The 12,344-nt window shown below is 40.4% G+C and overlaps 1 protein-coding gene across 10 annotated transcripts in view; it reads right to left on the bottom strand.

The window, feature by feature from the left end:
• tenm4 (teneurin transmembrane protein 4) overlaps nt 1–12,344 on the bottom strand; it is a 294,119-nt gene that overhangs the window by 81,377 nt on the left and 200,398 nt on the right. For 7 of the 10 annotated variants that reach the window (XM_067450936.1, XM_067450931.1, XM_067450930.1 and 4 more), the window contains 4 exons: nt 9,840–10,025; nt 5,753–5,779; nt 2,429–2,575; nt 345–561 (listed from right to left, as the gene is read on the bottom strand). In XM_067450936.1, the coding sequence (XP_067307037.1) occupies nt 345–561; nt 2,429–2,575; nt 5,753–5,779; nt 9,840–10,025 (577 nt within the window). The remainder of the gene's footprint in view (nt 1–344; nt 562–2,428; nt 2,576–5,752; nt 5,780–9,839; nt 10,026–12,344) is intronic. The other 3 variants (XM_067450932.1, XM_067450937.1, XM_067450940.1) reach the window with 1 other exon arrangement.

Genomic DNA, 12,344 nt, shown 5'->3' with positions numbered 1-12,344 from the left:
GAGTGGGATGCAAATGCAAAAGTGATGTTCACTCTAGGTATTGTTTACAGATAAAAAGGGAATGCCACAAAATGGAGGCAAAAGCTGAGATGTCACATGGGAGAACATAGTGACAGCACTGTTCTCTCATATGAAACATCTTTGGGGCACCTTGGGATGAGCCCCATGCCCTGTTTGTTTACAGGAACAAGCGCTGTAGATGGATTGACAGCATCTGCTTATAGTTACTGATTGATCTAAATATTACCACTACAGTGGATTGAGATTTGGGATAAGTATGGAAAAAAGAACTTAAACTGCAAGAAACTGTGAAAAATTGTGAACATTACTACTGGTACACTTACATGCCATCAAAGGGGTTGGTGCCAGGGATGACATGGGTGCTGTCTCGGCCCACCAGGAAGCGAACACGCTGGTAGAAGGACTGCAGGGTGCTCAGACTGGAAGAGATCTGGGTTTCTTGGATGATATCAAGTGGATCAGGAGAGCCCACACACAGAGCAGTAGTGTGACATGACGCCTGTAAACAGCAGTCCGGGTCCATGCAGTCTGTCAACCCATCTGATGGAGAGAGGACAGGGTAGAGGTTTAATTTTTTTAAATAGTTGTAATGTAGTGTCAGAAACCAGATTCCATTAACAAGATTCTACGCACAAAATTACTTATTTTGTTGTAAGTGGTAAAAATGTTTTTCTTTCCTAGTTAAATGTCTTGATCTAAAATGGGGGTTGGTTTCACATTTTCCCGAGCAGGACAAAATCTGATGGACTACCAGCTTGTGGACTTGGTTTCCTGTGGTCAGATGAGGTAGACCACCTTGTCCAAGGTGCCACACTTACAGATTCACTCACTGTAGTGTCTCATTAGGCTATCATACACAAATCAAGCCACCTTCCTCCAGTGGTCACCACAGAATGTTCCAGAAACTAGATCTGTTATGACCTGGTTACCAGAAATGTTCAAAACCTGCAGAACATGCTTATTTTGTCCAAGCTAACATCATTCCCCTAGGTCGATATCTTTAAAGGAGAGGAAAAAGATTTCATCATCCCAAGACGAACATGGGCAAACTGTTAGCAGGGTCTCAAAAACTTCTAACAAATAACTGTCTACGTTGGATGGCTTTCTGTGCCCTACAGCTGAGTTACAGCTGTAAGTTACAGCTAGACTTGCTTCTTATTTCCTACATGCTTTTTTTCTTTCCAGCAGTTCCCACACCTCTACAAGCAGTCCAGCCTCTCCCTCCTGTAATTCAACAGAAATAATTCAGGACTTCAGGCCACGCTGAGAGGAACCCTTTAATGTGCTGAAGTGGGTCATTCCTTATTCTGTAATATCTCTCTCGCTTCCTCTCTCACTTTACTTCATGAAACCTCTCTGACCAGATGGGCTAGATTATAAAAATATAACATCTCCTGGTGGAAACCTCACTGCTTGTTTCAGTCGTCGTGATAAGACAGCCAGTTCACTAGTTTACTTCTAGCGCATGTGTTCTAAATGGGAATTCTATGATTTATCATCATCATTTTAGTTGTGTGTGTATTTTTGTTATTTTCTACTAGTGTGGAAAACACAACCAGTTTTTCTTGTCAATCTCTAAAAAAGTGATTATTTAGGATAGTAACAACACCAGGCCTGTAACTATATCAAATGATAGCCAGTGCTACAACGTAGCATTTGGTAACTATAGCAGAAGCATGCTATGTAATCTCCTTGTAAAGTACAAACATGTTTCATGCTCAGTGCGGTTCGTGACAGGACGAGGCTACCGTTGATTTAGAGGCTTGGCAGGAGGTCGGTTCTATACTGATGCTTGCTGGGAAATGGAGGTTAGATGACCTGGACATGGTATGTCTCTCTATTAGCTTGGGGAACATGAAGCCTATGATTTTTACTAACCAACTCACTCTTCTACAAGTGGTTTTATGTATTCACAGGGAAAGTCTGATCATATCCACAGGTATTCTCAGGGAAGGGAAGGGAAGGGAAGGGAAGGGAAGGGAAGGGAAGGGAAGGGAAGGGAAGGGAAGGGAAGGGAAGGGAAGGGAAGGGAAGGGAAGGGAAGGGAAGGGAAGGGAAGGGAAGGGAAGGGAAGGGAAGGGAAGAGAAGAGAAGAGAAGAGAAGAGAAGAGAAGAGAAGAGAAGAGAAGAGAAGAGAAGAGAAGAGAAGAGAAGAGAAGAGAAGAGAAGAGAAGAGAAGAGAAGAGAAGAGAAGAGAAGAGAAGAGAAGAGAAGAGAAGAGAAGAGAAGAGAAGAGAAGAGAAGAGAAGAGAAGAGAAGAGAAGAGAAGAGAAGAGAAGAGAAGAGAAGAGAAGAGAAGAGAAGAGAAGAGAAGAGAAGAGAAGAGAAGAGAAGAGAAGAGACCCCAGCAAAGACTATGTTAAATCTTCATAATAAATGTCAAGGGAGCGTGTTGTTTGTGTTGTACCTCCGTCATTGTCCTTGCCGTCACTGCAGGCTGTCTCCATTGATGTGTCACAGCCTGCTCCCCGCCAGCCCAGCTGACAAACGCAGTACCAGCCATTATTACCCAGCGTGCATCTGCCGTTGCCATTGCACAGACCAGGACAGCCCTCTGTGCACACAAAAGAAAGGCCGCTTTTCACCAAAACAAATATTTCATTATAACAGAGAAAACGTTGCAAAGCCCAGTCACTACATCCAAGACGAAAAAGTTAAATGAAGGGCTGTGGGTCAAATGAGTACTTCAGTAATAACAGTGATAACTTCAGGTGATTAACTGGTACACCTTTTAAGCCCTTATATCCTATAGAGGCAGACTCATACTGCAGAGCTCCGCCGGATCAATACATTCTCATTAGTGTTGTACAATAGATGCAGAACTCAGCTCTAAAGAGAAAGAGAGAGGGAAAGAGAGAGCAAGAAAGAGAAGCAAGACAATGAGACACAACAAAAGATAGGAGTTTCTTCACCCCCCGAAAAAAAAAACATCAATAGCACTATGGATAATCACAGTATTTCTTGGGAAATAACACTAACAACCGCAGCTTTAGATAGTAGACTAATCGTAAGGTAAAGGTTAAACATTTTCTGTTTCATTCCTATGATATGAATGTCATGACACATTTGAAAATAGGATTTCACAGGGCTGCGCTTGAACAGGGAGGTTAATGCTGACAGAATGTTGATGGAACAGGTGGGCACATGGTCCTACAGACACGATATACTCAATTCGACAGCGTGTAATGTCTGTCATTGTCATCTGTTTCCTCCTCCCCTCCCTGCCACTTATCAGCTACCTGTCCAATTCTATTTCCCGAGATGAAAACACAGACGGAAGGTGCAAAACCCCGCGCCATTGAATGTAAAATCCTGACATGCCTTTCACAAGCCAAGAGCCGCTCTCCAAGATGTCTGAGCTGACCTATTTTGTCAGCGACAGTTAGCACAGCCACTGCTCGAACATCACAGAGACTAAAGGAAGGGAGAGTGTGAGAGTGGGAGTTTGTATGGGGAAAGAAAGGTGGTGGATGCCTGATAAGAAGGAAATCCGAGATGCCTCTAAAAGCCATGATCATTTCTAAAGATGGCTCAATGCAGAATGGCATGCAGTGTTTTCATCCAGGCTTTGTGCATCATGTGCTCAATGTTCCAAGACAGCTGTGCTTCAATAACTGATATATGTAGCACATTTGGTACCATCTGACGCAAGAAACAAAAAATGAATTGCTGATCATTACCGTAGCATGTAAGTCTGCACCTAAATGGAGAAGCCATCAAGAAAGGGGGCTGAAATGTTGACTTACATTATAACATAGCTGCACAGATGCCATAATTCTGAGTGATGGAGCTTTTGAATAATAGTTAGAGCACATGCTCTTGATACACTGATTCATGGCACTCATTTGCGATGCATCACAAATGGCAATCTTGTGGTAACTTGTAGTCTCATGTTCTTGTCCAAACATGCTCCTGGAGGACCAGATTCCTTTATAACCCTTCCATAAGATATAAGCCAAGTTAAACACACCAGAACTAACTAATCAAGATCTTCATTGATGCTCATAAGTTCTGGGCATCTGGATCAAACTGAAGCTAAACTCAGGCAGGTGGACCTCCAGAGGAAGTAGGTTGCCCTTTGCAGCGACCTTTGTAATGTGTCCTTGAAGCTGGATAATTCACAGCGGAGTACTACTCTTCGTCACATAGACTGTAAAAAAAAGATGGAAGACATTCCTTCACTCTCCTCCCTTGTAGAAAACCCACCAATGTACATGGCGCTGACATCTTTCGCTAATTATTCAGATTTGGAGGCCAAGCCTGCGCAGCAGTGGAGCCGCAGTATCAAGGCCCGCCCACACTCCCGCATAATCGCTTAACACAGTTTACTGTGTTACTCATTATGTTGGCGTGAAATAAACAGTTATGGAAATATAGAAATGAAAGCTCCAATCTCCTTCCGAAGATCCACAATCTGTTGGTTGCCTCAGTGACTACGTATAGAGAATCCATTAACCATGACGTCACACCCCAGTTTTTATAGCATCAGATAACTAACTATAACTAAACTACTTAAAATGACAAACCATCTTTGAAATGTTTCTATTTGAAGTGTAATTTTCGTTTGTCTCACGTCCCATTAGATTACTTGGTGAGGGCGGTGTTTATGAGCTATGCTGGATTCAGCCTCCTGGGGGACGATCAAAACATTTTAGCTTCACTTTCCAGGACTTGTACAGCACACTTGCCTTTGAGTAGGACTAAGGATGGCATCTGGAACAAGACCTTTTAATCCCAGCTCTTGTCTTTTTTAGGAGGTTACGGAGGTACAAGGTTGTACCCACAATTGCAGTCTCCAGCTGACCTCACTTTGGTGTAAGGACAATCTTTTTGTGCTACAAGGCAGACAGTGACAGTTATATGCTTTGCTAACAAGCAAAGGCTGAGCTTGACCAGTAGACAGCAGGTTCCTCCTTAAACAACCAAACAGACAAACAGCTGCAGAGTCTGCAGTGGCGAGACGTCTGAATGGTCTGTTCTGAATGCTTATTAAAGAGCTAAATAAATAAAGATCTGTGCTCTGCTGGCAGCAGTTCAGCTTAATTGGCAGCCCTTTCAGAGTGAGGCCCCTGTGGAGCGCACCCGCGCATCAGGCTGAAACAGCTCCAGAGGGCCACGAACCGCCTTGCGCGACCCCCTGGAGCTCACGCTAGCCGCTCTGCCTCTCTATGCGGGGAGAAAGGGAGGGAAGGGGTGGGGCTCGCAGAGCAAAGAAAACCAGAGACAAGAAAGGGAAAAACAACGAGCAGGTAGGGGGTGTTAGTAGCTCAGGGCTCTGGCATCACCGGTGCATAGCATGCTTTAATTAGAGAGGCTGCCGCTTCAGCACCTCTCTGAACCCCCACCCCTCCTCCCGAACCCCCTCTGCTGTGCTACACAGCTGCACCGAACATCCATTATGCATGGCGCCGGTTGGCAAGGTCCGTGACCCTCCAACATCCCTCCCTCCTTGGATCCTGTAGGCCATCCATCCCCCTAAGTTCCACAGCAGGGATACAGCGGCTAAGGAGATGCTCCGGCTCTCGTGCCGCCCACTCAGCGGGCGTGAAGGTGCTAAGTGGGGATGTGGCAAAGCAGCGTATTGAATGTGTTGGTACGACAGCAGCATGATTCGACAAGGACTGCGTAACACGGGCTGAATGAAAATATGAGCGCACCCTAAAGATGAGCTTTTTGAAGGATGGGCTGATGGAAAAATGAGAGAAAAGATAGGACAGGAGGAGTGCCATACCTTTCACTACCTTATCCAGATAGTGAGCTTTAGGGGGAGATAAAAGACAAGGACATATAAGGGAAGTTTTGAACAGTGCTGCTTCCATGACAAGACACAGACAGCTAGAGGCATGGGCTGGTTGCTCGAGACATCTAAGTTAACTGAAACACAGAGGGGCTGAAAAAGCGATTGCGAGGACAACAACATGCAACAAGCAAAACATCACATCACAGGCTGGGAGAAAGTTAAAGGTATGGTGTGACAGGGTAGAGAAAGAGAGAGAGAAAGAGAGAGAGAAAGAGCAAGAGAATGTAGAGAGAAGTCCCAGTTTATCAGTGCTAGGAGTAAGATGTTTTTGTCAACAATTTTTTGAAGCCTGTATAAAACATTATAAAGCTATTCATAATTCCCTGTGTTGCACATTCTATTCTTTTTAACTTCCAAGTGCATAACAGTGCATATTATGCAGCTTTATGAATGGAGGTTGATAATGCGATATGAATATTTGTATAATAAATTGGATGCAGACTTTTTGGTAAGAGTTATTAGTTAAAGTTGTTAAAAAAACATGTAGTTAAAATCAAAAACGAGTGTACAATGCATATTACATAGCTTTATAAATGGAGGGTGGTAATGAATTATGTTTCAACTACTTTTTGGAAGGTTTTAGCATTTAATGTTATAAATATAATTCACATGTTACTAATTCTATAAAATTGTTAGGAGCATGTCACTGACGAGACAGCCACTCTCCAATAATGCAGCAGTGGAAAAGCAATACGTCATCTGTCAAACATTCTTTACATTACATCATGGACCGTCACACTTACCACCTTTAATGGAACACGAATGGATGTATGGGGGATGGATGTATGGTCCCTGCTGTTGGGATGCTTTGTCTCACTATGGTACATGTATGAAGAACATCAATAATGCATCAAGAAAATATTAAAAGACAGAAAGCTATTGTTCTAGCTCTGGGAATGAAACTAGCAACGCCCTTGCATTCGAAGATATCCAGGTTTCCTAAAATAGGACGTTTATAAGATCAAAATGTAATAATTTTTATTATTTAAAAAAAATTGCGCTCTATTCAACTGTTTTGCGAGGAGCTGTTACTGTAGAGTCTTTTCTTTTCTGGTCACTGACTGATAAATTTAGAGTCAAAATCAAATGTTACAGCTGGATAAAAACAATACCAGATCAGACTATGTGGTTCGTGGTTCCTTTAACAGAGGAGATATAACTTGGATGTTTTTAGATAAGATAGAGGAGATGAGAGATGAAAAGTAGAACAGAAAAAGACACACTGATTCAGAGACACACACTGGTAAATGCAGTCTCACAGAACTCACAGAACAGATTCTTTAGGTGAGATGGAAGACAAACGTTACACACTTAAAGAGTTAGTTCACCCAAAAATGAAAATTCTGTCATTAATTACTCTCATGTCATCGTCACGCGTAAGACATCCGTTCATCTTCGGAACACAAATGATGATATTTTGGTTGTAATCCGATGGCTCAGAAAGGCCTCCATTGACACCAATGTCATTTCCTCTCTCAAGACCCATAAAAGCACTAAAGATGTCGTTACAAAGTCCATCTCACTACAGTGATTCTACAATCATTTTATGAAGCGACGAGAATAGTTGTTGTGCGCAAAAAAATAAATAAATAATGACTTCTATAGTGATGGCCTATTTCAAAACAAAGCTTTGAACTGTTATGAATCAGCATATTCGGATTGCCAATGTCATGTGTCAATGTGCGTTTTGACACACGATCCGAATCATGAATTGATACGCTGATTCGTTGAGCTCCGAAGCTTCAGGGAGCTTTGTTTTGAAATCGGCCCATCACTACATAAGTCATTATTTCGTTGTTTTTCTTTTGCACACAAAAACTATTCTCGTCGCTTCATAAATTTATTGTAGAATCACTGTAGTGAGATGGAGTTTGTAACGACATCTTTAGTACCTTATATGGGTCTTGAGAGAGGAAATGACATTGGTGTCAATGGAGGCCTTTCTTAGCCATCGGATTTCAACAAAAATATCTTCATTTGTGTTCCGAAGATGAACGGAGGTCTTACGGGTGTCTTACTAAATGAGAGTGAATTGGTAATGACAACATTTAAATTTTTTGGTGAACTAGCCCTTTAATATGAACCTGTTGATTGGAACATTCCAATCAACCATCAAATTTTAGGGTTATGGTATCTATTATGGGCAACACTTATCAACCAATCATTGCTCTTTGATTTAAGGGTTAGGGTTAGGTGGCTCTTCCCACAGATAAGGTACAAGATATGGCCTGAAAGTATTTTTAAATATACTTCTCTAAACAAATGGTCATTACTTCACTTTAACAAACATCTAAATAAAATAACTTACAACAGCTTAACATGACAACAGGTTTGACTACAATAGTTGTAAAAACTGATCAAATGAAATGACAGACATTTAGGGGCCCTATCATACATCCGACGCCAGGTGCGACAAGTTTTTTTTTTGCTAGTTTTTGCTAGTTTCAGCCTGACAAAGTTATCATTTGCCACTTTTGCTTTCCCAAATGCATTCCCGCCCATCTGTTTGCCCATGGGCATGCTGGTCTGAAAACGAGGTGTGTTCAGGCGCATTGTTGGCACGCTGCTGTTTGGAGGCAACTGAAATCGACTTCACCATTGACCAACAAAAACTGTAAAGTCAATGGCAATATATATATTTTTTTTATTTAAAGAGAATTTTAGTGATATGTGCCTATAGGCAGGTGCTCAAAGTGTACACACTGCTTATTAAAGACACAGTGATGCGCAGCAGCACACAAACATTTTTTAATATTAAAAATAAAAGGATTCCTCTTTGGAGAAGGATTCAGTCTTTCCGCTCGCAAATTCCGCTGTGTGAATTTGATACATCAAGTTACTTTTATGACTCGAGAATATGCAGCTTACACTCGAGAAAAACAAACAAAAAAAAAACCACCTCCATTTTATTTAGAGACCCAAACTGAGTAGAAATATGCAATTTGGTGCAGTTGCAGATTAAATTCTAAAAGTTTTTAATGTAAATTAGATCTTTATGACTACTTAAAGGCTACTTAAAATACTACTAATAATATCTTAGCAAGATGATAATTAAATTATTTTTTAATACTATATATATTGTTGTTCAAAATAGTTTTATGATCAAAGCTCAGTAGATTTTATTGTGGGGGACAAAAACATATAATGCAATATAATATCATGACTGAGAGATGAGCATTCCTCAAAAGCCTGATGTATCATATTTGATACATTTTAACATGATTATTATTTTTTTTAAATCAAGTAAACCGAAGTTGCTTCATCCCATTAAGCAGTCATCTTTAAATACTAGCTGTATTAAGTTTTTGTGAGTATTGTTATATAATTATAAAAGTTTATTATATATATCAAAACTGTGAAAACAAAACTGTTTACAACAATTATACTAAAGAGAGAGCATGTAATAGATTGTGTAAAACTGCAAAATTGTATAATGTTAATATAATTTAGAGACATTGTAATTTGTGTGTCAAAAATGTAATGGTAAGATATACAGTGTTAATAAATGTGATTATATACATTGGTAGGCTATATTTTTTTGGAATTCAGGTAATGTTTTAAAAAAAATACATTGGTATATTTGGGTTTAAATAAAACTATATTAAAGCTGAAACGTGTAACTTAAACAATAGCTTTACCAAAAGAAATTGCAAAAATAATGAATATTTTAAAATAATAAAACAATAACATCTTTGCAATTTAATTTCCTAACATAAAGAACGTCTTTCCAGTGACTGCTCTGCTCGTGCAATGCAAATGTTTGTGTTCAAAATGGACTAATCAAAAGGAACGAGAAAGAGAATAAGAAAGGAGGGAAATGATGAGTAGAAATGAAAAGACACCTTAGCACATTCTCACATTAAAATGCATGAAGACAAGCTTCATATCCTTGAGCAAACCTGTTCATGCTATGCCGAGTTGCACAAATTCAATTACGCATGCTTTTCTCACACCTTCCCCCCGCCACGACTCCGCCCCCATCCCACACTTGACGCACACATGAACGAGCGCTCCTTACCGATGGTGCAATGTTCTCCGTTCCATCCCGGGCTGCATTCACACTTCCCGTCCTTGCAGGTTCCATGCTCGCTGCAGCGTGGGTGACAAGCCCGTTGTTCACACCCAGCGCCCATCCAGCCCTCGTCGCAGCGACAGCTGCCCGCCACGCAGATGCCATGTCCACCACAGTCGGCTGCGCATAGCTCTGTGGGACACGGGGAGAGAAGGGGTGTTACCCGAATAGTAGTTGGGACAGGAGGTAAAGAGAAAGCAAATCCAGGAGTTATTGTCAGTGATGGGACGGCCACGCTCCACTACCTTGTCTGATGGGTAGTGAAAAGAAATTCCTGCACCTCATAAAAGGGGGCAATCCCTTTTGGACAATACAAATCTAATAAGACCATTACAAAGCAGGGGTTCGAGGATTGTGGGAGGTTTAACAGGGCAGCTTTTCTGCTGTGTCTCTTCCTTTTTGGATTCCTTCTTTTTGGGGGGAATTCATCCCCTTGTGTTGAGGGGAGAAGGCGAAAAAAGAAGAAAGAAAAGTAAAAGAACAAAATCCAATTTTGACTTCCAATAGAAATGGAGACACACGCTGGATTATTTAAGTCGGTTTCACTGCATAAGTAATGAGGGGAAAGCTGAAGCAGCACAAATAAATGTATTTTATTTCACAAATAAAATGATCTCTGCTTCTGAGGGCTCTGGGAAGCTTTGGCTGAGCCAGTAGTGCAAAATAATTCACATAACACTTCACTTCATGTTTGGCGAGCTTGAAATCGTGACATAATGAAAAAGTTCCAGAGACATAAAAAGGATAAATATTCAGTATAAGGGCCCCTTCACGGCAAAATTGATAACTATAAAGGTAACTTATAGTTAACACACCAGTGGACAATATCGCTATGTTCATTCAAAGCGCTTGCTCGTCTTCTGCCTTAAAGGGTTATTTCACCCAAAAATGAAATTGATGTCATTAATGACTCACCCTAATGTCGTTCCACACATGTAAGACCTTTGTTCATCATCGGAACACAGTTTAAGATATTTTATATTTAGTCCCAGAGCTATAACTATTTTAGTTATATTTTAATGCCCACTTTACTGTCCATGTCCAGAAAGGGAATAAAAACATCATCAAAGTAGTCCATATGTGACATCAGTTGGTTGATTAGAATCTCTTGAAGCATCGAAAATACATTTTGGTCCAAAAATATCAAAAACTATGAATTTATTCAGCATTGTCTTCTCTTCCGCGTACCTCCAAAAAGATTCAAACGGTGTGAATCGATCAATGATTCGGGTCGCCAATGTCAGCAGTTCAGCTGAAATCACGTAACATTGGCGACCCGAATCATTGATCGATTCACTGATTCATTAACCGTTTGAATCTTTTTGGAGGAATTTGAATGTACTTTCAAAAAATGCATACCCCAGAACAATATAAAAGGATGAGCAAAGACAAAAAAGGCAATAAGTGAGAAAAATGGCGCTCAGTTAAAGGAGCTATATATATATATATTTTTTTTTTTGTAGATTTGTATTAATTTTCACCAAAAACAATTAAAACTAAACAAAAATATTAAATTAAAATTTATATTTATTTGTTAAAATGTGTCCTGCCATGCTGTAAAATATTGCGCACACACACACACACACAGGAAATTTCCATAAACATAACGATTGTTATACTGTCACAATCACAGGAAACGTTCTGCATGTTTACATTTTCAGAAAACATCGCTAGTATGATGTATAAGCGGGTTTCCTCATGGGGACCAAAAAATGTCCCCACAAGGACAAGGTTTTTGGATATTTCCATCTTTGAGGGGACATTTTGTCTCCATAATGTGGGCTGTACCGGGGCCACACACAGATTTAAAGTGGATACATAAAATAGATAAATAATACAAAAAACAACAACAACAACAACATATTTTCAGCTGTGCAGATAAGAGCCGTCTTCAAAGTATAGAACAGTGATTATGTACGGTTATCCAATTAGCCAAATCTATGCAGACGGGAGCCAGAGTGTTCGCTTATAGGCCAATAATGAGTCAATTATGTTCATGTAACTCTGCATTTTGTCATTGTTACAAATTAAACAGAGTCAAGTTAGTCTTTTCAGGCACAAACCATAACATGGCATTACCAGATTTAAAAGCTTGAAGGGGGAAAAGAAATCCTTCCCTCATGCTAATTACAGCACTGGGCCTTTGTTAAATTATGTAAATGCCCTTAATTTCACATGCAACATTTCAATTAGAGGCATCCTAATGGCATTGCATTGCTTAAAGTTGTCAAGGAGACACACAGTTGCTCATTTTCTCACGTTCTTACTCTCCTTTATTTTCCCTCTTTCAATTTGCTTACTATTTCGCCCCTCGCTCTGTCGCATACTGCTCGCTTGATAACGCGGATATCGTTTTCTAATAAAGGTGCTCCTCAAAGCGATTCTCATAAAGGTAACAGCAGCCAAGTGACAAGATGATACCATCTGTGAATCGTTCCCACAATGCTTCAC

Source organism: Pseudorasbora parva, chromosome 8 (genome assembly GCF_024679245.1).
Source record: "Pseudorasbora parva isolate DD20220531a chromosome 8, ASM2467924v1, whole genome shotgun sequence".
Lineage (NCBI taxonomy): Eukaryota > Metazoa > Chordata > Actinopteri > Cypriniformes > Gobionidae > Pseudorasbora > Pseudorasbora parva.
Note: the sequence above shows the minus strand (reverse complement) of the source record. Positions and strands in the feature narration are given on the sequence as shown.